Source organism: Phyllosticta citribraziliensis (genome assembly GCF_038025025.1).
Source record: "Phyllosticta citribraziliensis strain CPC 17464 chromosome Unknown J3D65scaffold_4, whole genome shotgun sequence".
Lineage (NCBI taxonomy): Eukaryota > Fungi > Ascomycota > Dothideomycetes > Botryosphaeriales > Phyllostictaceae > Phyllosticta > Phyllosticta citribraziliensis.
Window position 1 is genome coordinate 1,296,393 of NW_027117341.1, and position 25,232 is coordinate 1,321,624.

Here is a 25,232-nt window from a genome sequence, read left to right on the forward strand (position 1 = left end):
GCTGCTCTAATACTGTGCTGGCCCCCAGACCCACTCAGTCCTGACTCGTGGGGAAGAGAAACGGAACGAGAGACCCGTGAGAAAATTCAGAAACAGGACGACCCGCAGCGTGTGGTTGTGCATCACAGAGAGACAAGTCCAGTCGAAGACTCACTACTCCATTACTTCCTACGTCTTTTACCAGCCATCATCAATTTTCCGCCCTCCATCGCATGCACACAACCCCTCCTTCCCCACCAGCACTGCTCCTCTGCCACACCAAGTCAACAATTTCTCAAATGCCCAAACCTTTTGATGTGATAGATTACCTCCTCTTTTCCACGCTCACCGCCATAGCCCTCTCCACTCCGCCCCAACCAGTAATTATCCCCGACCTGTTGAGCAAGCTTACACTCCCATGCATGCATGTGTACGACGAAGACGAAGACAAGAGTAGAGAAAGATCAGTGGATGTTGGAAGAGGCCGGGACAAGTAACTCATGCAGCAAGCAGACCGATGAAGCTTGCCTCGCCCCATTTCGCCGTTCAGACCCGCTCTTCCATTTAACCACAGCCCCTCAAGGAGAGCGAATCAAAAAAACAACAAGAAGATGTAAAAGAGAGGAGAAAATGCAAGTGTAAAACACCAAAGCCTGGTTGAAAAGCAAATTGGTCAAAGCAGAGAATTGTAAACTACGTATCAAATACGCACAAAGAAGGAGAAAGGAACCTGGGTCCGCACCCACCCGCACTCGACCTACTTCCACGCACTGAGCCCCGCCCACGGATCCTGACCGCCCTGACCTTGCTGTTGATTCTGCTGCTGATGACCCGTCCCCGACGGCCTGGTCATCGACGCGTAGCCCCCAGGCCCAGACGGATATGGCGCGCCGCCGCCCGTCAAGCCCGAGTAGTCGACGTGCTGATTAGGCGGGGGGCCAGGGGGCGGGGGTGGTGGGACGTAGCCAGGCGGCAAGTAGCCTTGCTGATGTTGCTGCGGGGAGTAGACGTTGGGGTTTGGGCTGGCGTAGGGATTCGCAGCGGGAACAGGAGGTTGGTGTTGTTGCTGTTGGGGCGGCGGTGAGAAGTACTGCTGCGTCGCTGGCGGCGAGTGCAGTTGGCCGTATGTGTTGGGGTTGTAGGCGGGGGTGCTGCCGGGGATGGGCGAGTTGTAGCTCTCTCGACGCGGTGGCATAGGCGGTTGTGGTTGTTGAGGTTGTTGGTATGGGGTCCCGTTGCTCTGTTGCGGAGGCATGCGAGAATGGAGCGGCGGAGAGGCCATGCCGTACTGAGCCTGGGGCGAGGCGGCAGGGTTGTAGCCAAAGGATGGTGTTTGCTGCAGGCTCGGCCGCGAGCTGGATCGCTCGTGCTGCTGGACAGGGGACCGTGACGGTTCCACCGACATGCGCTCCATCAGTGACTGCAGCCGCTCGCGCTCTCGGTCTGCGTGGTCGGACGATCCAGCCGCTTTGCGGTTTTCGATCGAAGTCAGCAGCTGACCGCCTTCTGAACGTCTGTTGTTGACAAACGACTCGACGTTCTTTTGCAAGCTTTCCACCGTCTCCTTCATGTCGCTATAGAATCCTTGCGCTCTCATCAAGCCTGATATCAGGTCGTTGAAGGCTTGATAGACTTTTCTGTACTTGTTCATGACCGAGCTCCTCTGTCGAGAAAATGCCTCGTACTTAGTCTGCTCAGACCGAACACGCTTGTCCTGTAGCAAGTCACCATATGTCCGAGTGAGCTCCTTCATCAGCGAATTCTGCTTGTGAATCGCCTGCATGATGCGGTTCTGGTGCGGACGGAATTTTTCGAGCTCCGCTTTGAAGAGCTGGTTTTCCTGGTTGGAAATTTGCTTTTTGTTGAGGATTAGGACGTTGGAAATGTCGTCAGTATGGACCTACGCAAGTCAGAAACTTCTTGCGTTGTGATTTGAGTTTGAGTCTCACCTTTTCCTTCAAGTCTTTAAGTACCTGTTGGCGCTCCCGCTTGATCAGGTTCAGCTTCCTGAGCAGCTCTTCCACCGAAGTGATTTGATCTGCCACGCTTGGACCACCCTCAAAGTCCTCATCGAGCAGATTGCCTTCGTTGCCAGGGCTGCTCTTGCCCTTTCCTCTTGCTGCTCCAGCCTTGATCATGGCCCTCTGATAGAGAACGTCTGCTTCATCCGTCTCACCGGCACTCCTCATCTCGTCGAAATCGCTCTCGTACTGTCTGAAGGTGCTGTATAATGCAGCGTCACTGATGCTCGCTTCCTCGATGGCATTTTTGTAGTTTTTGATATCGCTTCGCAGAGTGGCAGTCAATCTCGAACTTGGCTGCTGCGTCCAATCGACTCCATACTTGCTGCGCATCTTTTCGCACACGCTCTCTTCCATGTCCAGCTGCTTGACGCACTGATCCAGCATCGAGGTGATGGTCGTCTTCTCGGCGCTTAGTTGGTCAAATGCCGTGGTAAACGGTTGGTGACCTGCCAGTTCCTCGCACCACCGTCGAAACTCTTGGTCGACAGTCATTTCTTGGTCCATGCCGCCTTTCAGAATGTTGAGGCTATCGGGCAACTTGAGGTAGTCCAAGCTGGCTGCCATTTCGTCGTTGGCGGTCTCGACCTTTTCCGTTTCGGCTCGAATCAGCTTTGCCTTTTCTTCGTCATACATGCTGGCCTGCTCCGTAACTGAGATGGGAACGATTTTTTGAAAGATGTCCGGACCAATGATGCGCTGAATATCCTGGCCTTGATAGAGCTCGCTAACGGGGATGGCCTTTGCTGCGGGAAGCTTTGGTATCGACGACAAGGATGCTTCTGCGGGAACCTGCTGGTGGTAGATGAAGTCATTGTCTTTGGTGAACTCGACGATTCGCTCCTGGATGTTGAGCAGATGTCGCTTGGTCATGTCCTGTAATATGGAGCCTGTTTCCGTGCTCAGATTGGAGGTCGCCGGAACATTGTTGGGAAAGGCACTGGCAATCTTGTTGGCATCTTTTGCCTGCTGCTCGGCAACTTGGAGCCTGCAGATGGAAGTTCCATGAGAATTGGCATCATTGTCTGCCAAAGCCTGGTAGTACTGCGCTAGACTGGCCATGTGGTTTGCCTTGACCTGCACTAGCTGCAACCACACTTTTTCGAAGATGCCTTTGCTCACATTCTCCTGCACGCCCTCCACCGCCTGGGCGTAGAGGAATTGAGCTTGGGACGCAAGCTTCGCCAACATGCCGTACTTTTTGCCATCTTCGACCTGCTTCTCCAGGAATACTTCTTGACCCTGTGCCAGCATGACTGCAATCAACGTCTTGACAGTTTCCCTGGACAAATCGGTCGAGGGCGCATGCAGGAAATTTTCATTGATGTAGGTAAACATCCCGGCCGAGGCTTGGAACGAGTGATACGCAGTCTTGAGGCCGACATCCTCATGGCGATTCTGGTGTGCGGCGTGACAGGAAAGGACGGCCGAGATGTTGAATATGATGGACGCTTTTTCGTACGCAAGCGAGTATTGCGACGTGGGTTTGTGGGTGAAGGCATCAAACCTAGTTGTGGCACCTGTCAGCCCTCCATTCTCGAACAAACGGCACGGCCGTTTTCTCCCAACCGTTGCCTTACCAAGTGAAGGAGATTTTGATGTGGTTTTCATCGACGGGGAATCGCAGGTCTAGCAGCTCGAGCTGGCCGTAATATCTGTACAGCAGATCCCTCCCAGCCGCGCTGTCCTTGCCCGCCCCACGCATGTCCTGCCGCAGTCTGTTGAGGGTCTGGCATTCTTCCTGGTAGCGTTCCGGGTCGTCGCCGTACGTCTGGCGAATGTAGCCCTTGAGCGGGGTGATCCAGTCGATCTCGTTGGTCTGCTTCAGCGGGACAGAGATCATGGGTGCGAGGACTGAAGGCATGTTGGCGGCGAGGGCGGTGGCTGTGGCCTGGAGAAATGTAGCTCGCCCGATGGAGAGTCTTGGGGCCGCCTTATCGCGCTACTCATGCAGGTGCGCGGTCGGAAGTCGTATGCGATTTGCCGTTTACTGCTCCAGACGACGCGTTGCCTGTAGTGGGAGTTTGTACGCTGACGACGCAGTTTGGCGGGTGTAGGCAGGTACGTAGGGTCGTCGCGGTGGTTGGTGAGCGGCAGCAGTGTAAGCGCCGACGGGGCGGAGGTTGAGAGAATGGAGGCGAAGTGGATAGAAGGGCGTTTAGAGACAGGCAGCGATTCGGGTCGTCAGGCGGGATTGGGTTGGGGTGGTGTATATAGCTGACGTTACTTGACGCTTTGACGCCTGGGTTGTGGGGAAGCTCCTCTCCTCGACACCAACGGCGGAAATCTAGAACAACAATGTCGCGGCGCCGTACCAATTAGCGGATCATTCTGGATTGAATATAGGCGCCGTCGCATCACAGCCACAGGGGGATTGATTCGGTTGGACTGGTAGTCGCCGCGGGGGTCTTCGAATGGGCCTCGAGCCGCGCTGCCGGGCTCGTCATTCGTCACAAACGTGCAGTGCAGCTCTACACACTCGGCCCGCCAGCGCTTCCGGCCCGAACTCGATATCCGTTTCTTCATGGAGCTGAGATGCTTGTCCTGTCTATCACTACATGTACGCTGTCTACTAGCCAAGATTTACACCCAGTACAATACAGGCTGCCCGTTGGATTGAAACACCTGCAAAACGCCGTGGATATGCCTCCCAGATGCTCCTCGCGCGCATCATGCGCTTAAACGCCAGACCAAACAAGTTTCGAGTCCTATCGACCGACCCAATAGGATTACCATACGCTTTATCTTGCCATCACGCTCGTCGGTGCTCGACGCCTATTTCGACTCGCCATCCTGGTCGTCCTTTTTGTGCTGGCCCGTCAGGTTGTGCCATGCGTTCTTGAGAAAGCCCTCGTTCTTGTGCTGGTTCTTCTCCACCTCGTCGCGCTTCTCCTTGGTCTCCTTGCTCATCTCACCGACGTTCATGATGCGCTTGGCATTCTTGTCGCCCATTTCGTCCGCCAGCATTTCGAGAATGGTCCGCTGGCTGGTGTTGAGGTACTTGGGCATGTTCACCTTGAACTCAACCTTGAGATCACCCTTGAGACCCCGTCTGCTGTTCAGCTTCTTCATGCCCAAACCTCCCAGTGTGATCTTGTCTCCGGTGCCAGTTCCCGTGGGCACCTTGACCTTGACCTCACCGTCCAGCGTCGGGATTTGGATTTCTCCTCCAAGCGTCGCAGTCGTGAGCGGTATCGTTGCCGTGTACAGAATGTCCGAGCCCTGTCGAGCAAACTTGGGGTCGGGAGTGACCCGGATGAATACGTAGAGGTCGCCGTTTTGCGTGCGGAAGTTGGAAGTCGATGCTCCACCGACTGGCGCGTCTCCTTCTCCCGACACCCGCAGCCTCATGCCATCTTCCACGCCACCAGGAATGTCAATCGTGACTGTCCGCTTCTCCCTCACCGCACCGTCACCGTGACAGCTTCCGCATTCGGATCCTCTTGGCACAGATGTGCCCGCGCCACCGCACACGTCGCAAGTCGCGACCATCTGGATAGGACCCATGCTGGTGGCCCGCTGTCCAGTTCCTCCACACGCTCCACAAGACTTCTTTTGCGTCCCCTTCTTCAGTCCGCTTCCCGAACAAGTCTTGCATTTGACAAGCGGGGTGATGAAAATCTCCTTGGTCGTGCCCTTGGCCGCATCCATGAAGCTGATGTTTGTCTGGACCTCGATGTTGTCGCCGACCAAAATTTCCTCTTGGAAGGGATTCCTTGATCTCCTTCCACCCCTAGAGCTGCGGCCTCCCGTAAAGGCGCTGAACAGGTCTTCAAAGTTGATGTCTTGTCCAAACGGCCCACCAGGACCCGCGCCGCCGCCGAAGCCTCCAAATCCGCCTCCGAAGGGATTGCCACCGCCTGCACCGCTGGCGCCTGGGTCGAAACCACCTTGGCCAAATGCGGCGGCACCGTAGGTATCATATGTCTTGCGCTTCTCGGCATCCGACAGCAGTTCGTATGCGGATTGGGCTTCAGCGAACTTGTCCTTGGCCCCAGGGTCCTTGTTCGTGTCGGGATGGTACTTCTTTGCGAGACCGTAGTATGCCTTTTTGATTTCGCCCGCTGATGCGTTGCGGTCGACACCGAGAGTCGAATAAGGGTCTTTCATCGCAAGCGCCGAGGATGCGTGGAACAACTATTTCGTCTGGTCAGCCAAGCCCACAGGAATCGAAATGCGATGACTTACTCTTCGCTGTGCAAAGCCATGCGGCTTGCTGGCGCATTGAGTCGTCGGTCGAGTCCATGCTGGGGTTGCAGCAGTAGACAGCCGCCGAGGTTGAGGTGTTGATGTCGAAGCTCTGCTGCGCAGCGGCAGCGCGTGCTTGAGGACGGTTGCCCGGGGGGCTGCGATGTTCATTGTCGATTGATTTTGTGTAATAAGCGGCGTATGCGCGTCAGGAATCAACAATGTGGATGGCGATGGTGGAAGAAGTAGAGGCGCGTCGTAAAATCTGTGCCAAGAGCCTAATAGATTCTTCTCGATTCGCCGACGCTTCAGAGCGATGACATAGGCCGCGCCGCCCCAAGGTCCCGGCAGTGATCAGCGCGACCACCCATCTGGTGATTTACAAAACCCAATGTCGCCATGTCATTTGTACTATGCAACCGTCTTGACACTTTCTACAGCCTTCCGAACCAAAAGAGCATCCCATGGCGCCAAACTCCACGTTGTCATGCGAACCTGGCCGCGCTGCACCTCCGCCCCCACCGAAAAAAAGCCCGCCATGCCAAAGCTCAGCACGCGTCGCGTCTCCGCAAATCCTCAGCAGTTCCACGTCCCACGATATGTCCGACCTGCTAGTCCCATCATACAAGTATCAACTGTGTGTCCTGGTTGGGAAGTGCAAAAGGGTATGAACTTGGGCCGTCGCCCCAAAATAATTTTGCCTTCCCAGCCACTGTGCCCCCATTGTGAAGGCCGAGGGTATCCTCATCCGAAACGCCAGTATACCAAATGTCCAGTATCCATATCTACGCCGTTATTGCAATGGGTTGTCGATGCCAACTGGCAGTCGTAAAAAGCGACTCTCGCTGTCTTGTTGCAAGCTTTTTTCGAGGGCTGGAACGATCACCGAGCTCGCGGCGGCGCGAAGCGCAGGCGGAATGCCTTGTCTGAAAGAAGTACTGATGTCAGAATTGACCAAGATTGTAACCAAGCACCTCGTCCGATACCTCGGCAAAAGCTTACCTTGCATTTTGACCTTGTAAAGGAGGTCGACAATTACTTCAGACTCGCTCACGGCGAGAGCATTGAAGTTTTTGCGCACAGCCGTTGCCAGCTGCTCCTTGGATATTCTCCTCTCGTTCTTTTTCCGCGCCATTGTCGGGGAGTATTTGCCGATGCCTCGCCCGAGGATTGCGGGGGCCAAGGGGTTCTTGAACGCGCCGGGAGCGTCGAGGCGGTGCGAGGAGCGGTAGTTCATGAGCAACGAAAGATCTTCGGAGGGCCAGGACATCTGCGGGAACAAGACGCGAAAGTGTGAGCAGGTAGGACACGCGTGTAGGGTCAAGGCAGTCGGTGACTTACTCCGCCACTCGAGGCGTTCTGCGTCTGTTGTCCAGCACCCCGACCAGTGTGTCGAGCAAAGTCTGTAGAGGCAGACATGGTCTCCTTCAAGTGACTGCCATTGGTGAGGTTGTTGGCGCCATTCCTTCGTCCGCGCTGCTTGTCTGGTTTGGCGGCTGTGCCGTCGGGACGCGGGTCGTGTTCGTGAGGACGAGATTTTGCCGGTGGCATGGTGAAAGGCCGCAAGAATTGGCCGGCTTAGTCGAGCAGAGTGGTCGAGGAATAACGCGAGAAGGGAGTGCTGCGAGGGCGTGTGAGCATTTCAGAGTGGTGAGATAGTGCGAGCGTGAGAGGAGCTAGCAGTTAGCGGCAGCTCGCATCAGTCGCTCAGGTCGGGCTCGCGACCAGAATGACGTGCCAGGGTCCACCCCCAACCCCGGTCGGCGCCAAAGGTTAAGCTTGGTTGGCCCTGGCCAACTCCAACACCACGCCCTGTACATCATCTTCTCTCAGCTTTCTCCGTCGCCAGATTACACAAACCACGTCTCGACTGAGCGTACGAACTGGCATAAATGCTCCTCGAGGATAGCAGGAAGAGCAAGGATCTCGAATGCGGTGTTCGGAGCAACGAACAGAACTCGGATGGACGACACACAAAGGTAAACTAGGCAAGAGAAATCAGGACTACGTCCATCTTTGAAATCGAGCTTGGTAGACGGCTCGTAGGGCTCGGTGTCGTCCGTGACCAGAGTCTACGAGCAGGCAAGGCAGGGCCTGACATTGAGCCATGTTTGACAGCTTAGGCCAAGTATCATGAATTAAGCTTCATGGAGCCTTTGACCCACGAGGTGCTTGCTTCGTCGAAGTGACTGTCTTCGCTCCTCATAAATAGGTCCATCATGACTATAAATCACTCCTCTGCCTCGTCCAAGACTAAACTTTCTCATCCAACAACAAACACCTTGGCTTCCATCACTATTCATCCACACCTCTTTGCTTCTTCAATTCTTTGCATCCATTTCATCCATCTGCCGTAATTCACGATCCTGAGTTTTGAATCTGCCAACCTTCCCAGGCCTCGCTCTTCCGAGCCAAACACCGAGGTGAGCCACAGCTCCTTGGAGTCTCTACACTTGTGTTCTCATCTTTACTTCGGTTGCACCTCGAGCTCCATGTTGACCAGCCTCACTTCAGGTCATCAAGAGCAGAGCTTCAACTCTCACGCCTCACTTCCTTATCTTCCTTGTGCATTGGCCGTACTGCACCTCAAGCAGGCAATTGGACCAAGCAACATGGCTGCTCCACGCCAGGCGGGCCGAACTGCTCCAATGTCGGCTCAGTCTCACTCCAGTCTATTGAACCCGAAAGCCCAGAGCTTTGCCTTGGGTGAAGATTCCGACCATGGCAGCTCTACGGCTGTTGTCCGCTATGACAGCGCCGACGACGACATTCACAATCAAAGTCTTGCGCAGCAGTTCCAGAATCTGGCCGTCACCTACGGAGACGAAATTCTCTCACTTCGCAAGGATGTGGAGCGGCTGAAGCAGGGCGGCTGGACTGTCACTTTTGGAAAGCAGCAGCAACAAGGTACTCTTGATTCGTCAGAGTTGGAAGCTACCAGGAAGCGACTTGAAAGCACCCACAAGTCTCTCAACGCTCCCATCTACACTGACGAACTCCCCAGCTCTCTTCTTAAGGCCATTGAGGCCGCTCCCGAGGGAATGCACCGAGCCTCGGATTCTCCTGGCACCAAAATGGCACTTTCGAGATTCAGCCCGCAGAACACGGCTGCTGGAGAGAGGGTCCGCGGTTCCCCCACCACGCCCACGGCAGGATTGGGTCTCTCTCGCTACGCCCCCAAGGCACCCGTCGCGCCCAACAAAACCACTCAAACCGTGAGCGCTCAGTCGAATGGCTCCAAGCCCACTACCGTTCAGACGAATGGTTCTTCAGCCCGCGCTCAAGCCAGTGTCAACAAGGAAAACCACAAGCCCGATGCTGGCCAATCCAACGGCATCCAGGCCGTCGCCAGCAAGTCCAACGGCACCCAGAGCCCTCAGGTAACTCCCAACGGTGTCAAGAATCAAGCCACCAAAACCGAGAGGCCTTCGTCTCAGAGCGTCAAGGTCGAAGATGGCGCCGCCAAGGAACCCAAAGGCAACGAGCACGGCAATCAGGCCGCTCAGCCTGCGCCAAAAGATGTCGAGATCCAGCCGACCAAGGCAGGAGCGCCTTTGCCAGAGAACGTCAAATCCAATGGTGAGGCGAACAAGGAGCCCGAACACAGCCAGCACGAGCATCCCGACACTGCAGTCCCTACAACCGAAGATCCCTCGGCAGCTTTCATCAGGCGCTCGCCCAGCTGGCAACCACTCGGAGTGCGACGTCTCGCGCCTTTGAGCCCCGAGCACCTCCAAGGCATGCCCAACCCAAGCGACACCATCACTTTCTCCTGGGACTTCATCCGCGATCTGTTTGGCGGCAAGCAGTGGTCGCCCGGCTTCTACTACAAGGAGACGAAAGCAGGAGGCAGCCTTCTGCCCTCTCGTTCGTACTACATCCTCGATACCTCGCTGGACCCATACCTCCCGAAGCAGCCTGGCATGCACGGTGCCAAATTGACGGCGTACTTTAACCCCGAAAATCCGGAAGACATTGACGGCGAAGATGGCTCCAAGGCGTTTGAACGCGTGCCCCTCTTCATAACCACCACGCCTGTTGCTGTCGACGCTTCGAAGAATGAAGACCGCAGGGGCAAGCAGTACCAATACTTTGGCATGTACAGCCAACCGCGGTACAGCGACAAGCTAGACTTCGACCGCATGGTGGAAGCGGTCCCGCACCACGTCAAGATGCACTGGGCGACGCTGCTCGCGGACCCGGCGCGCCCGCCGTGGGTCACAGCCATGCTGAAGGCGCACGTCGGCAACGAAGAGAAGCCCGAGTACGACGGCCCAATGCCCGATGGCACGGCGGGAGGCTGCGACCCAGCTGAGTTCAAGGCCGAGATGTTCAACTGGGTCGGCCAGTTCAAGGCGTGGAGCAAGCGCGCCAGCAAGCACGTCGGCCGCCTGTCCAAGGAGGCCGTCCTGGCCGCGTTTGAGCGCGAGGACACGGCCTGCCCGCCCGGCTTGCGCCTGTGGTGGGAGTACCTCGCCTGCGACGAGTGGGATGCCGGCTTCTACGGCATGCTGATCCACGAGCAGGTCAAGTTTGAGTGCCGCCGTGCGGGCGACCCTCGCTTCAAGCAGCCTTCGGTCGACCGCTCGGCGTTGGACATGATTGAGGAGTTTCCGACTTCCTGAGTGCGCTGGAGATGCTGTTGTCTGCCGTTCGCAGGTAGTTGGTCAGACACCTCAGACTCGGAGACTGCACGACTAAACGACCATCTTGCTGACGGGCGGGGTGGTTCGCGACTTCCTTCTCATCACCCACCACCCCTTCCCTCCCCTGCGACAGCTTATTGAACCACTCGGCCAAGAAAGCCGACAACTGCAGATTCAAAAAAGCAACTATGTCGCCGGCATATTGGCCTCACCCATTCTGATTACGACATTCTACGACAGTCATTTGCGCTTGATTTTCTCTTCTAGCACGGTACGATGCGATTCACCCCACATTCCTCTGGTTCATGATTTTTTGGCGGCGATTGATACCACGTGGGCGGGTGAGGGCCTGGTAATTTGCTCGGCCATTTTGCGGATTGGTTTTGCCATTGGCTGGAGGAGGGAGGTTTCTTCTTGGAGCGAAAAAGGGGATCGGAATGGTTGGAGCTGGATCTTAGGAATGGCTTTCAGGTGCGGCAGCTGATAGCAGAGGTACTTAGTACTACGACACAAAAACGGGAGATTTCGAGGCTTCTTATTCTTGGACATGGACTCCGTGCCTAGTCGACCAGATGATGCGGTGATTGAAGATAGCCTAGATTGACAAGCTCTGAGACTTTGCGATTAAACGTCGCCGGCCCACCTCTCCACAAACGCGCGGCCCTCCCTGCTCCCCGCCAAATCCATCCTCTCGCCCAACCCAGGCATATAACTACTGACATCGCCAATCCCCACCTCCAACCCCTCGATGCCCCTCACGACCCTGCGATTGCCGAGCGAAAGGTCCTTGAACTCGGAGTTTGCCAGCAGCGCGCCGAGCAGCTCCTGCATCTCGAGGTTGCCGTTGCCGACGGCCTGGCCGATGCTCTTGACGACGGCGGCCTGCGTGGCCGACTGGTGCAGCAGCAGACGGTTCTGGCGCTCCAGCGTCGACTCGGCGAGCGACTGGCGCGCCTGCGCGGGCGTCGTCTTTCCGGGGGCGGGGATGGACATGTCGAGGTGGCGCAGCAGCTCCTCGGTGGCTTTGGACAGCTCGACGACGCGCGTGGCCGTGTCTTTGCCGCGGCTCTTGGACGGCGAGGAGGAGCTGGGGAGAGATAGTGGTGGTGGTGGGGCGGTAGATTGCATGGTCGTGATGTAGAGGTCGGATATCTCGGTGAGTGTGGCGTGGAAGGCGCGGAGGTCCGTGGCGTGGGTGCAGAGGTGCGAGAGCCGGTGCGTCATGTATTCGACGGTCGACAGAATGTAGTCGAGCCAGCGCTGTTGGAGTCGTTGTTGTTGCGTCTGGCTCTGCTCAATCGACGCGTTGATGGGCCCGCGGAACTCGTGGTCGACGCTCATTTCCGCGACTGATTGGATTTCAGCGTGCAGAGTCTCGAGCTCTTCTTTGAGTGCTCCTTTCTCTGCTTGCGCCTGTTCGAGTGTCCGGTCGGGGACATTCTTTCGCGACGCGCTGCGCAGCCGTTCTTGGAATATGCGGTCCACGCGCGTACGGATGCTGGCGCAGCGGAGGGAAACGAGGGCGTTGCCGAGCTGCTCCACCTCCTTTTTCTCCGAGCTGCCATTGGCGGCCCCGTCTAATTTTTTGGACAGCTCGCCGAGCGCTCCAAACTTGCGGTCATCCGAAGCGAACCGTTCACCGGCCAGGGACGAAACAGAGTGAGCGCTCGCCTTGGACTGCTTCGAAAACGACGTGACGCGCTCGGTTATGGCATCAGTCAGCCCTTCAATGGCGAAATCTACTTGGGCTTTTTCGGCGGCGTATTTCTGCTTTCGTTCTTCCATGCGCCGTCGGAGCTCGATTCCTGGTTCAGCCTCTTGCTTTTGCAATTCCCGCAGGGCGTCCATCTGGGCTTCCAGAGTCTTGGTCTGCTGGAGGATGTTTGCCGTCGACGCCTCCAAGGCCGTGATTGCAGCTCTCAGGTCATCATCCAAAATGGGCTGTATATTTTTCAAGTCGTTCTTGTTCCTCAGTGATGGATCCTTTTCGCACAGCTTTTCGTATCTTGCAAGGGCATTAGGACACGTGACTTGGCTTGTTGAGCGATTCTCGTGGACACATACAGATCGAGCTCTTCTTTGCTCAGCAATGTATTTTGCTGGAGATACTGGTCTACCCAGGCAACAGCATCATCGCGAGTCTTGACGGACTCAAAAGCCCACTGAACGTCGTCTCGCGTCAGAGGAATTCGTCGCTCGCGCAGGACGGCAAGAAGGTGGTTGAGCGCTTCAGAATCGGCCATGGCGAGGACGAGGTCGGCTTCTCTTGCTCGAGAAGGATTCTGAAGGATCGGGGCTAGCTGCACGGCAGCAATTCGTAACGAGCGATGGTTCTCCAGCTCGGCAGTGTTGTTGTCGTCGGGGCAGATGGCGGCCGACGTCGGGTGGTCGGCGTCTGTCGGTGCCGGGCAGCCACTCGGCCCGATCGGGAGCCAAATTGGAGCGCGACGCGTCAACGCGTCTCTCGTGTCTGACTCCAAAACACCATTCCTGCCATCACCACCTCGACGTACCGTATCGCCAGAGAAAACCAGCAGAAAACGAATCTATCATCATGCAGTTGCCCGCCGGTGCCAATGGCGACGCTCCTGCGCCCCCTCGCCACGAAGAACACCAATACCTCGATCTCATCCGCCAAATTCTCGCGCACGGCGAACACCGCCCTGACCGCACCGGCACAGGAACCTACTCGCTTTTTGCACCACCACAACTGCGATTCTCGCTATCCAAACCCTCAGACGACCCCTCAGCCGCACCCGTTCCGGTCCTGCCACTCCTCACAACCAAGCGGGTCTTTCTGCGCGCCGTCATCGCCGAGCTGCTCTGGTTCATCTCGGGCAGCACGTCGTCCAAGCCGCTGGCAGACGCCGGCATCAAGATCTGGGACGGCAACGGATCGCGGGCGTTCCTGGACAGCGTGGGGCTGGGCCACCGCGAGGAGGGCGACCTGGGCCCCGTGTACGGGTTCCAGTGGCGGCACTTTGGCGCCGAGTACGTCGACTGCCACGCCTCGTACGCGGGCCAGGGCGTCGACCAGCTGGCCGACGTCATCGACAAGCTGCGCCACAAGCCCTTCGACCGGCGCATCATCATGAGCGCGTGGAACCCGGCCGACCTCACCAAGATGGCCCTGCCGCCGTGCCACATGTTTGCGCAGTTCTACGTCAGCTTCCCGGGCGCGCGGCGCGGCGAGCGTGGCGAGCAAAACGAGGCAGAGCCGAGGCAGAAGGGCGTCCTGCACACGCTGCTGTACCAGCGCTCCTGCGACATGGGCCTCGGCGTCCCCTTCAACATCGCCAGCTACGCCCTGCTCACGCACATGCTGGCCCACGTCTGCGACCTGGTGCCCGGCTCGCTGACGCACACCATGGGCGACGCGCACGTCTACCTCGACCACGTCGACGCGCTCAAGCAGCAGCTCGAGCGCGAGCCGCGCGCCTTCCCGGAGCTGGCCATCGCCCGCGAAAAGGGTGGCAGCATCGACGGCTGGGAGGTGTCGGATTTCGAGGTCAAGGGGTACGAGCCGCACAAGTCGATTGCCATGAAGATGTCGGTGTAGACGCTTTTTCTTCCATGTGTGTTGGGTAGGTGGTTTGTTTTGCATGGGTTTGGCGTTATGGAGATACACCGACGTGGCTTGGGAGCAAAGGCCGTGGCACGAAAAATACAATTCGGGGGTAGATACGTAGGAAGCACATCCGCTCTGACAAGCAATCAAGACGGGAGGGAACCAATACACAGGCATTTGAATACGTTGCTTCTGGAAGCGGAGAGGGCCTTTCTCGGCATATGTATTTGCATATACAAAAAGATCAATATTTCGTTCACCACGCTCATCGACACCCCCCCCCCCCCCCCCCCCCCCCCCCCCCCCTAAATCCTCCCCCTCCGCCACTCCCTCCCCGCAGCCCTCAGCCCCTCCTCCCCATCAACAAGCACACACCACCCCTCGCCGCCCCTGCCCCATCTATTCCCAAACAGCGCCGCCTCGAACGGAGGCCTCCTCTCCCCTTTCCCTTCCTCCCCACCCAAAACAAACGCCTCCACCTCCGCATCAAACGTCCCGGGCTGCAACCACACCGCCCTGACGCCCGCCTCCTTCGCCTCGCGCAGCAGCGCCAGCGTCGCGCGCGGCGGCGTGACGACGCTGAGCGCCGTGTCGGCGGGCGCGGGCAGCGCGGCGGGCGAGGGGAGCGTCGCGTGCGGCGTGTTGCTGGCGCCGGCGGTGATGGTGGCGGCGCGCGGGTTGAGCGGCGTTACGGGGAGGGAGTGCGCGAGGTACCAGGCGAATACTGGTGGGGGTGTCAGCTGGAGTTGGGAAGGGGGGGGGGGACAAACGCACTCTTGTGCCCGAACTTCGTCGGGTCGGAACTGGCGCCGGCGACGGCGAAGCGCGGGGAGGCGAAGAAGGTCTTGAGCGCTTGCGTTGCGGCGGCGTCCATTGCGCGGGGGTTGGGTCGTCGTCCCGTCGTCTTTCTGACGGGACAGACAGAGCGGGGTGCTGTTGCTGTCGGTTGTGTGTATGTATGTGTGCGCCGGCCGGCTGCTGCGTTGGGAGGTGCGGGTGATGGGTGTCAAGTTTGATGTCTTCGGCGAGCCAACCAACCTCGTCTTGATAGATGGGTGTGTCTTGCTGTCGTTGTCTGTGTCTGGTCGTCGATGTCTCTGGTCCGTGGACGTCGGCCAATGGATGTGGTGGCCTAAGGCACCGAGCCCCTCTTCCCCAGCCTACCTAGCCTCGCCTCGCCATAGGGCACGCTAAAATAGTTGCCGCCCCCCGGCCCCATCCCATTCCGTCCACCACGCGACGAACAGTGCGGGCGGCAGCCATCCGTCCGGCCGTCCGTTCGCCGTCCCGGTTCGCGCCACGAACGAACGGTCCGCGGTGCGGTCAGGTCCCGTCGACGACGAGTGAGGCGCTCCAGGGATGGACCTGGCAGCCATGTTGACGACCAGACACCATGGGGCGGAGATGTGAAGGGTGGGTTTGGTGTATACATAGACTGTTTTGGTTGTACAGTGTGTGTGTGTATGGAGAGTGACTGCGCAGTCAACGAATACCTAGGAAACCCGCAGAAACAACTAGAAGTAGCTGAAGCTCTGTAGACAGCGTGCCACGACCAACCAAACCCCTTCGACCGCCAGCCAGCCTTCTACCACCCACCATCCTCTCATCTCGTGACATGGTGCGATGCTGGGTGGGCTCAGTTATATGCATCAGACCGCTACGTAGCCTCGGGCCAAAAGGGGGAAAAGCATTCGGGAAGAAGGATCCGGGCATAGGAAGGACGGCCAAAGGATTAGAGTTGGGTGTTGTGTCGTGTCGTGTCGTGTCGTGTTGAAGCAAGGGAGCGCATGGGCATGGACGCGACGACGGCGTGGGAGGGGATACGCGCGCGCGTGAGCGGTAGGGGAGGGAGGGAGGCGGGCAGTTTTTTGAGGTGCGATGCCTGGCCGAGCGCTTCATGGGAGGATCGATGTGTGTGCGAGGGACACATCACATACACATGTTTGAGAAACTTGTTTGGATTGTGCAAAGGCTGTGGAATTTATGATTAGATTACGTGATCTGTCTATCTCAGAGGCAGACAGACGAGGAGAAGAGAGAAATAAATAATCGTGACAGACAGGAGCAAAGAAATGAGAAGAGAGAAGAAGAGACGGAGATTCCGAGGCGCAAGGTAAAATGTTCAGACGCCAAAAGATATGAAGTGAGGGTAGCTGAGCATGTGATGAGGAGGTGGTCAAAATCAATGCTTTTGTGTTGGATGAGATGGAAGCAAGCAGATACTCGACGGAGGAGCAAGGAAGACTGAAAAGAGAAAGAGAGGATCAGAGAGAGATCGCCCCTTAGCGCCATGCGACACGATCCGACGCGTTACGATGCTGCAAGCAACGGGAGACGTCGATGGCAACAACCGATGCGGTGCAGGAGCGCAGTAGCGGTGAAAGGGATAGGAGGATGTGTAGAATGAGGTGATGAGTAAAAGTAAAATGTGTAGATGCGTGTAGCAAGTCCGCCCACCAGACCCCTGGCTCAGACCAACACCCAAGGAGAGATAGAGAAAGAGAAAAAGAGAAAAAGAAAGAGACAGATACGCGAGGAGGATCATGTAGGAGGACAGGAGATCAAGGAAAAAAGGGGGGCTCGGAGATAGGTATGTAGCCTGAGCTGTCGCATCTCTCGATCTATCCACCATGATCCCACACATACATCAAACCTGACACTAACCAATGAACGGAAGCTCCTTCAGCTGGCGGGCGGAATGGACAAGCAAGTCGGCGATATCGGCACAAGGGAGAGATAGAGAGAGACGGAAATGTACGAACGACCCAGCTGGCTAGCCGCCTGGCTGCGAGTGGCAAACCCCGTCAGGTCACCACCCCACCATACACCTGGATTGGTTGACTGGTTGGTCGGTTGTCGTGTGAGTGAGTCGATGCCGTCGGTGAATGGTGCGGGAGAGATGAGCCCAGGAGGAGGAGAGGAGGGCGACAGGCACAGGACCGGGATCGCCACGGCAGCCGATTGGTCGGGGAACATGAGATTTGGCTTTCCATCCACGGCATGTCCGATGGAAGGGGAGTGAGTGAGGGAGGGGTTGGCAGCAGCAGCAGGAATATGCAACTCCACCACCACCACCAACCCTCAAGACGCAATGCCTCCGCTCACTCCCTCTTGTCCCGTATTTGGCGGCTCTACCACGGGTCTGCCTGGATCGCCTGCTGGTGTTTCTGCTGTTGAAAGACGCCTTGAAGAGCGTGCGACTGGGGAGCCCCCTTCCCCTCCAGCTGCTGGAGCATGTTGAGGGCGGCGTCGTCCTTGGCCTTCTCGACGTACTTGCCGTCGTACCAATAGGTCGCTTTTGCAAAGATGTGGGGCCCGATGTGGACGCTGCAGGACCAGGCGGTGCGGCCTCCTGTTGTCCGAGCCGTCAGCTAGCTGCCACATTCGATTCCAATCTCGATACGAAAGAGTGCAGCAGGTTTTGGGTGCGTGCGGATGGTGAGAGTTGCGGTGTGTGTGGTCCATGTATTGGACACTTGCCCTTTTGGGGCCCGCGTCTGGGATGTGGGAATGGGTGATCCGGGGAAGCAAGGGGGAGACCCGTTGCGCTGGGTGAGATGGTCCCGGGGGCGAGGGAAGGATGGCAGATCTGACAGGGAAAAACGATGAAAAGAAAAGAAAAAAACAGGCAGAGGTGCCCGTCACGTCATGGGACGTACCTCGGCGATCAGAGTACTCCTTGTAGATGGGAGGGGGGCATTGCAAAGCCCGGCATTGCTCTGTGCAGTGGGGTGAGCATTGGATTTGCAGTGGGGACCAAGTGGGTTGGGTCGGCCTACCCTGGAGCTTCTCCTGCCACGGGATGCGTTGGGCAGACATGTTTGATGGACTGGAGTTGTGGGGGTGGGAGTGGAGTAGCAGCAGTAGGAGCAAGTTCAAAAGATAGACAAGAGCGAGTGGCCAAGTGGTTGACTGTTGGAATGCTGTGAGCAGTTCACTGCAGAAGCTTGTTTGAAGGAATGAAGCACGACGTGGTCCAGCGTACTTATAGCAAAGGCAGGGCGGCAGCGAGGATGACAAAGTCCGTAGGGCTATTCCAGAAGACGAGCAAAAAAAAAAAAAAAAAAAAAAATGAAGCAAAGCAAGTCGGCAGCCGAGCCGGGGCAGCAGCAGTCATGAGACGGTGTGTGGGTGGTTCAACAACCATGCTGGGCCCCGACGGGTGGGCGGTGCGCGACATTGTTGACTTGGTCACCGTCCATTGATTTGAGCTGCTGGCGGTTGCATCATGGCCGTCTTGTGTTTGATTTGGAAGGGGGAAGCATTGGAGAGACCCGGGGGCGCGGGAGTGGGTGGACCAGGACCGGGCCGTGGCCTGGTGATGATGATGAGACTGGATATTTCCCTTCTTTCGCGCTGCCAACGCAGCTGACGCAACGCAGGCGGGAAGCCACTTTTTTTTTTTTTTCTTTTTCTTTCTCTTTGCAAACGTCCGTTTGCTCTTTGCACCCACCTCACCCTGTCGTGCCGCTACACATGGACCGCTTACTGCCGCGTGGACGCGTCCATCTGGAGAAGCTTAGCCTCACCACTCAGCAAGGAGCGGGCGACGAGGCCAGGAGATGCGGGTGTGAGTTGGCTGCCTCGACGTGTATGAGCCACGGCGACGTGTTCGCCAGGCCGGGCAGAATGGACGATTGCCAGAGGCCATGCAAAGGGAGGCAGCGTATCGAGGATCAGCGCATCCTCCGCGGGCTCATAGCCTATCGTCGGGCACTGGGTGGAGCTGTGTGTCTGATGAGCCGCATGGCGGTTATGTGAGCAACCAAATGGCCATGGCGGGTACCTACGTATCGACGTTGACCTGACAAGCTGGAAAGACATGGGGATGCTGGTCAAGACAAGGCCCAAGTTTGTGCGGGACGGGCGGGCGGGTGGCGGGTGGCTTCTCCGCTCGCCACAGACCACGGCTTGGCCCTGGACCGGCTCATCGCGCCGGTGTGGTCAACGGCTGAAAAAAGAACACTGCGAAAATCTCACGACAAAACGAAGCCCGTCATCCGAGCCTCCGTCGGCTCGTCTTTCTCATTTGATTCGTAGATGGTCGTGCCTGTCCCACTCGGAGTCCCTCATTTCGACCCGAGGGAAGAAAAAGAAACGAACAGAAAAAGAAAATGTCTCCCATGCAAATTGCTGCCGCCCCCGTAGCTAAGCGCAAACACGCCAATTCGAGGAATTCCCAATTACCAGTTCCCAGAGTCCGATCCTGTGCTCCACACCGCTAAATGCAAATCACAAACCTGTCCCAAAAATGCCCGATGCGACGACACCCTCCTGTATACAAAAACGGGACGGTGCAGCGCTGCCGTGAGGCGGTGTAGGGGTGGCTCGTCGGTTGCGTGAGCCGGACGCGACGAGCCCGCCGCCACTGGCCGATGAGTCTATCAACAATGAAACCACGCAATATCGTTTTGTGCAAGAAGGAGATGCAAAAGTCCGCAAGGGTCCGCCCGGATACATCACTTGACAGAACCAACGGTTACGCCGCCACCGACGCGCGCCGCAGAGGCTTCAGCCCCCGACCCGACGAGCCGCGCGTGGTACGGTGAAAGACTTCGTCAATGAGCCTCTTTGGGCCGACGTAGTCCATATTGAGTCGGAACGGCCCATTCTTGAGCGGAATGTGGATCTGCGTCGACTGTTTCGAGTGAAAGTGGTTCTTGATGCTGTCGTCCACAAGCGTCATGAGCCCAGTCGCCACTACGACACTGTTTGCCGCGTTAGCAACGACTTGCATATACCCATTCGGAAAGTTGCACTTACTCGGCCAAGTCAGACACACCGCCGGTCACGGAGCCGTCGCTGAGCCACATGGAGCACGGCGGAATCCAGCCGCCCTTGGCAGCCTCGTCTCTGGCCTGCGAGGTGGTCAGAGGGACGGGGACGATGTGGGCAAGCGCGTGGTCGGACCCGCTGCGCAAGAGGTGGTATGATGTCTCGCAAAAGTCGCCGTCTCGCTTCATGATGCGCTTCCACGAGTAGTCGACGCCCCAGTGCTCGAATTCATATCTCTTGTTGGAGGCGCTGCCGCGACGCTTGATGTCGACATGGGCGTAGTTTGAGAATTCGAGTTTCATCGTGTTGGTCGGGATGACCTGGGCTCGCTTGGGCTGAAGTGCAGATTTGGAGTTTGGGTCCTCCTTGTCGGCGCTAATGGAACCATAACCAGAGTCTTGGCGCTTGAGGCTCACGGTGGCCGAGTTGTTGCGCTCTGGCTTGTGGCGAAAGGTTGCAATGGCGCTGCTGAAAGATCGTTGAAGAGCCGGTCGCTCCGAGGGCGGCTGCTGGTACTTTCGTATCGAGTGGCACACTTCGCGACCAGAGTCTCTGCAGTAGCGGCGCAGGGAAAAGTCGCGGTTCTTGAGGTCGTGCATGCGGAGGTGGAAGAGGGTCACGAGCTGCTTGGAGTGGCGCGTCTCGACGTGGGTGTCGAGGCGCAAGTTCATGTTGCCGTCCAAGGTGGTGTCGTCGTGGCGTATGCATAGTCTATTGGTCGAGGGAAACAGTTCTGCAAAGTCCTTTGGTGTTGCGGGGATGGCGTCACACGGGCCGACTTGTTGGCGGTACTCGGGGACCTCGTACGGCGGGTAGTCGTCGTCGAGGATTTCTTGGTCTTCTTCTTCGTCTTCGGTCGAGGCATACGTGTCGACGGAGGCGCGGGGGTCGGCATGTTGGTGGATCTCGACGCGTGGGTGGCAAGTGCGGTTCTGGTGGAAATGCGGGCGGGCGTCGTGGGTTTGCGGGGTCGGAGGCGTTTGGCGGCGGGATCTATAAGAGCCGTCGCTAACGGTCTCGTGGCTGCGTTCGCTGCTGACGAGCGAGTCGACGTCTCTCCAGTGGATGCTTGGTTCAGGCATGGCGAGAGGAGGGGGTGAGGAGACGATGGTGGGTGCCGGTGGGAAGTGCGAACAGAAGTGAAATGAAGAACATGCGGGCAGGTGATGTGATATATTGGCAGAGGGAGTCTGGTGGCGGCGCAGGCAGCTGCTTATTAGAGCAAGTGGTGGAAGCGAAGGCTGAGCGACGAGGACGAGGACGAAGACGGAGACGGAGACGAGCAAGCCACGCGAGTTTTGGACGAGTTCGAGGTGCAGGTGCAGTGCAGTGCAGGTGCAGGTGCAGAGTGAGTGGAGTGGGGTGGTTGGGATAAATCGAGTAGCAGAGCCGGTGCGAGTTATAGGACGGCCCGCTGATCCAACCCAGGCAGTTGACTGTCCGATCTTGGGCCCTTGGCAGCCCTGACCGGCCAATCCAACACCTTGCAGCACAGCACGCTGACCCGACGGACAGACTGACGTTCGCAGCTCGCGACAGAGTTTTCTGCCAGCCAGCCATTCGACATATCCCACGCAGCGGTTCTGTTCTGTTCTGTCTTTGTCGGCCTGCGGAGGCTGGTCCATGGTCCATGGTTCTGCTGGGCCGGTGCCGGTGCCGCAGTTGGCGCATGCCCGCCTCCCCTCCCGTGCACTCCACTCTTCCCCACGTGCCCTCTCCACTGTGTCTCCATCACGCCATGCCATGACCTCTGCTCGGGGTGTTCCACTTCTCTCCACCATGACGCTACAACTCCTCTCTCTACCTACGCACCAATGTCAACATGTACCGGCCAAATCCCCGACTCGATAGCATCGACAATGTCCAACACCCGCGCCGAATAAGCTGACTGGGCCCTCCCCTCAGGTCGCAAATCACACGCTGACGCGCATCGCATCGTGAGACATGTCTCCATGCGCAAAGAGACCAATCCACGCCCAAGACGTGGTTGCACCTCGTCTTTGTTCCCCTCGTCCCCTCGTCTTCTGTGCCGTTTCCGCTGCCAATCACCCGCCGTCGTTCCCGCACCGACACTCCCTGCCCCCGTCCCTGATTGGCCGCCGCCGTCCTCCACCACTGTACCTTGGCTGCAAACTTCTGCATTATTGCGCGCGCTCGCTCCCATAAACAACTTCTCCGGACTCTAGCTGCAGCCCCTCGACTATCGTCTCCGTTCCCGCTGTTTCGCTGACCTGACCTGACCCTGACCCTCGCTAGTTCCCACCGAGCGGGTAATACGGGCCACATCAACGTGGAAACCCTGCCCTTCTTTTCTTCTTCTCCTGTCAAAACTCAGTCTTTGCTTCTTCACTGAAAATTTTCTCACCTTCTAGCCTTGTGCCTTTTTTCCCCTCGTGCCTCAATTTGTTCCGACAATGCTTCCAGGACCCAATTCCGACGTGCGCACCCGAAGAACACGACCAGAGTGCCACAAGCTTGTCCCTCGTCCTCGAGACGTCTCACCAAGCGTCAACTGACCCGTTTTTCCCTTGGCCCCTCTTAGGGCCACAACCATCAACACCACCAACCGGTACAACGGTCGCTGGCTCCTCCATGTCTAGGCTCGGTAGTGACAAGCAAACGCGCCGCCGAGTCGGTCGACGCGCACATTGCAGCTGCATATTGGGGCGCAGCGCCAAACTAATCACCTCGCTCTGATCTCCCACCCCATGGCCTTCGCAGAGCCCCCGCTGCAGAAAGAATCCCACGGCTCCATCTAGACGACATTGGGCATCGTTGCCATGGTGTCAATCTCTCCTCTCCGCGTAACCACGCATTGAGCAGATGCGTTCCTTTGGGCCACTCTGGGGCTGGGCTGCCGTGTTTGTTGCGTCTGTCCTGCTTGATCTTGGCGCCTCTGGCGGTTGGTGCAACAACCTCATCGTGCATCCCACCCACCTCGCGGCTCCAGTTGCCCTCGGGCTCTCTCGCTCTCCCACCTCGGTCGCATAGTCACCCCAGGGGTCGTCGTCGCGCGAGAGCCGACGCTCAAAATGTGAGCGCTCACCGAAACCACCGCTTAAATGACGTTGCGATGATCCAAGCATACGTCTTGCGCTCGACACACTCGCAGACACTTGTCGGCCGCCGCCCATCACCAGATCCATCCATCCAACCATCCACCCATCTCTTCTCCCCCCCTCCCTCATGTGTAGGACTTGTCCTCTCCCTCTCTCCCTCCTCTGCCATTTGGCCGTGAAATCGAGCCGGCCAGGCCCCCTCCCTCATCCGCTGTCCCTGCCTTCTGACAGGCTGTTGAGCCGCACCGCTCCACCAACCGGATCTCAGACCCCTTGGCCATGCACGCAAGCCCTTTTCACACATGGTCGAGACAGGGCGTCGTTCGCTCGTTCGCGCCTCACGACATGGCATGGCATGGCATGGCATAGCATAGCCTCAAATTCACCAAGGCCTCCCGCCACAGCGGCGGCGGTAGCAGCGGCAAACGACGGCTCTATTTTTCTGTCCTGCTCTGCTTGGTCTGTCTGTCCGGTTGGCTGGTTGGGTAGTTGGTTGACCACGAGCGGCGACGGACGCCAGAGGCGCCTTGCAAGGCTGGCTGGCTGGCTGGCTGGCTGGCTACGAGCGACGAGGCTACCTATCTTCTTCACTGACGAAGCAGCCGCCGTTAATACTTGAAGGCACTATGACCATCACTCCTCTTCTCTTCTCGCCTTGTTCAGTCCAGTCCAGTCCAGTCCATTCCAGTCCCTTTCTGGCCCGCCTCACTCGGCGATCCGTCGCTGTCACGACTGTCACGGTTACAGTTCCATCCACCTCTTCTTCTTCATCGTCATTGTTCATTTATTCCCTCGCTTCCTCTCTGTCGATGCTCGTTCTTTCGTCGCCTTGGATATGGGATCGTCGAGACGTGGAAGCAGTGTCGTCGGTCCTCACCCTGTTTTCAGTCTTCGCCACTACCTACATTCTACTCCCACGTATGCCTATCACCGCCGAACCACCGCCACGCCTCTTCGCCTCACGTCGACATCCCACGCTTCTTCATCCCACGTTCTCTTCATCCCAGTAACCCAGCCCAGCCCAGTCCAGTCATGCAACACACCGATCTCACTGGCTGCCAGTTGGCCGTGTCTAGAACAGACCAGAACAGAACGCTCGCCTCATTGACAATAATGGCGCCGCAAATCTCAACCGCCTCTGTCTTTGCCCCTTGGCATGCTTGCTTCGCTTCGCACCGATTCGACGAATGGGTTAGCGTGTCTTTACTCTTTGCTTTTTGTTTGTTGCTGTTTGCTTTTTCTGCCTTGCGCCCGTCTGTCTGGCTGCTCTTCTTCGACTCGCCATCCATCTGCCATAGCCGTCATCGCCGCCGCCGCCGCCGCCGCCGCATCCGCCACGGCTGATCTACCTAGGTAGCCACTGACCGAGTCACCGAGTCACCGAGGATGGCGTAGCCGAGCCAAACAGCCTATCTACCTCGCTCGCTCTCCTCGGTGGCCGGTTGATGCTCGGTGGCCGGCCGGCGGACCAACGAGCGGAAATGCGGAAGAAGACCACGCAGGCAGACAACTACACACTCTAGGTTTGCAAATTGGGTGCCATGTACGTATGTAGCCGACTAGCCGGCCAGCTGGCACGGGTGGCACTGGTGGCACGGGTCTGGTTTTGGCGTAAAGAAGAAAGAGAGAGAGAAAAAAGAAAAGTAGGTTCGTAGGGCAGGGCTTGCTTGCTGGCTGCGGTGACTGCGGCTGCCTGGCTTGCTGGCTGCAGCCCTGCGCAGCCCTGCGCTGCCGTTCCTGTCGCTGTCGCTGACCTTTTTATTCTTTCTTCTGCATCTTCTTCCACACTTAGGGGTCCGCGTCCTTCTCTTGTCTACTCTGTTGGCGGTGAAGCTAGCGGCTCTTATATACCTTACGTACTGTGCTATGGCGCTGCTGATAGGGAAGTAGACTGGGAAAACGCTTCTTTTCTGCTTGTTGATGAGAGTCGGCTCGTGCGTTGATTAGCACGCTCGGTCCCTTTGTCTGCTGAGTGAGTGCGTTCACTAGATCTATA

The 25,232-nt window shown here is 57.6% G+C and overlaps 10 protein-coding genes across 10 annotated transcripts; 3 read left to right on the forward strand and 7 right to left on the reverse strand.

The window, feature by feature from the left end:
* Positions 1 to 606: 606 nt before the first annotated feature.
* J3D65DRAFT_288832 (vacuolar protein-sorting protein bro1) lies at positions 607 to 4,043 on the reverse strand. The gene is made up of 3 exons (XM_066795138.1): positions 3,581 to 4,043; positions 1,929 to 3,507; positions 607 to 1,879 (listed from the first exon to the last, which is right to left on the reverse strand). Exons 1-3 carry the CDS (start codon positions 3,862 to 3,864, stop codon positions 737 to 739), a joined length of 3,006 nt encoding a protein of 1,001 aa, XP_066656945.1. The 5' UTR covers positions 3,865 to 4,043; the 3' UTR covers positions 607 to 736.
* Positions 4,044 to 4,498: 455 nt separating this feature from the next.
* Positions 4,499 to 6,463, reverse strand: J3D65DRAFT_619404 (uncharacterized protein). The gene is made up of 2 exons (XM_066799748.1): positions 6,189 to 6,463; positions 4,499 to 6,137 (listed from the first exon to the last, which is right to left on the reverse strand). Exons 1-2 carry the CDS (start codon positions 6,357 to 6,359, stop codon positions 4,776 to 4,778), a joined length of 1,533 nt encoding a protein of 510 aa, XP_066656946.1. The 5' UTR covers positions 6,360 to 6,463; the 3' UTR covers positions 4,499 to 4,775.
* A 518-nt stretch (positions 6,464 to 6,981) lies between these two features.
* Positions 6,982 to 7,739, reverse strand: J3D65DRAFT_551179 (uncharacterized protein; the record flags this gene model as incomplete). Its single annotated transcript, XM_066797026.1, has 2 exons — positions 6,982 to 7,458; positions 7,530 to 7,739. 2 exons carry the CDS (start codon positions 7,737 to 7,739, stop codon positions 6,982 to 6,984), a joined length of 687 nt encoding a protein of 228 aa, XP_066656947.1.
* An 861-nt stretch (positions 7,740 to 8,600) lies between these two features.
* Positions 8,601 to 11,136, forward strand: J3D65DRAFT_288841 (uncharacterized protein). Its single transcript, XM_066795139.1, has 2 exons — positions 8,601 to 8,611; positions 8,703 to 11,136. Exon 2 carries the CDS (start codon positions 8,801 to 8,803, stop codon positions 10,811 to 10,813), a length of 2,013 nt encoding a protein of 670 aa, XP_066656948.1. The 5' UTR covers positions 8,601 to 8,611; positions 8,703 to 8,800; the 3' UTR covers positions 10,814 to 11,136.
* Positions 11,137 to 11,183: 47 nt separating this feature from the next.
* Positions 11,184 to 13,184, reverse strand: J3D65DRAFT_619410 (uncharacterized protein). Its single transcript, XM_066799749.1, has 2 exons — positions 12,899 to 13,184; positions 11,184 to 12,839 (listed from the first exon to the last, which is right to left on the reverse strand). Exons 1-2 carry the CDS (start codon positions 13,075 to 13,077, stop codon positions 11,459 to 11,461), a joined length of 1,560 nt encoding a protein of 519 aa, XP_066656949.1. The 5' UTR covers positions 13,078 to 13,184; the 3' UTR covers positions 11,184 to 11,458.
* Positions 13,185 to 13,316: 132 nt separating this feature from the next.
* On the forward strand, positions 13,317 to 14,664 carry J3D65DRAFT_619411 (bifunctional dihydrofolate reductase-thymidylate synthase). Its single transcript, XM_066799750.1, has one exon. It carries the CDS (start codon positions 13,389 to 13,391, stop codon positions 14,391 to 14,393), a length of 1,005 nt encoding a protein of 334 aa, XP_066656950.1. The 5' UTR covers positions 13,317 to 13,388; the 3' UTR covers positions 14,394 to 14,664.
* A 43-nt stretch (positions 14,665 to 14,707) lies between these two features.
* On the reverse strand, positions 14,708 to 15,651 carry J3D65DRAFT_693284 (CoA binding domain-containing protein; the record flags this gene model as incomplete). The annotated part of the gene is made up of 2 exons (XM_066803957.1): positions 15,177 to 15,651; positions 14,708 to 15,126 (listed from the first exon to the last, which is right to left on the reverse strand). Exons 1-2 carry the CDS (start codon positions 15,274 to 15,276, stop codon positions 14,708 to 14,710), a joined length of 519 nt encoding a protein of 172 aa, XP_066656951.1. The 5' UTR covers positions 15,277 to 15,651.
* Positions 15,652 to 17,533: 1,882 nt separating this feature from the next.
* On the reverse strand, positions 17,534 to 18,221 carry J3D65DRAFT_666383 (uncharacterized protein; the record flags this gene model as incomplete). Its single annotated transcript, XM_066802916.1, has 3 exons — positions 17,534 to 17,754; positions 18,062 to 18,121; positions 18,182 to 18,221. The coding sequence occupies 3 exons, from the start codon at positions 18,219 to 18,221 to the stop codon at positions 17,534 to 17,536; spliced, it is 321 nt and encodes a 106-aa protein (XP_066656952.1).
* Positions 18,222 to 19,392: 1,171 nt separating this feature from the next.
* Positions 19,393 to 21,554, reverse strand: J3D65DRAFT_619421 (uncharacterized protein). The gene is made up of 2 exons (XM_066799751.1): positions 20,166 to 21,554; positions 19,393 to 20,110 (listed from the first exon to the last, which is right to left on the reverse strand). Exons 1-2 carry the CDS (start codon positions 21,257 to 21,259, stop codon positions 19,882 to 19,884), a joined length of 1,323 nt encoding a protein of 440 aa, XP_066656953.1. The 5' UTR covers positions 21,260 to 21,554; the 3' UTR covers positions 19,393 to 19,881.
* Positions 21,555 to 23,100: 1,546 nt separating this feature from the next.
* J3D65DRAFT_289797 (uncharacterized protein) lies at positions 23,101 to 24,044 on the forward strand. The gene has a single exon (XM_066795143.1). The coding sequence runs from the start codon at positions 23,364 to 23,366 to the stop codon at positions 23,853 to 23,855; it is 492 nt and encodes a 163-aa protein (XP_066656954.1). The 5' UTR covers positions 23,101 to 23,363; the 3' UTR covers positions 23,856 to 24,044.
* Positions 24,045 to 25,232: the final 1,188 nt, after the last annotated feature.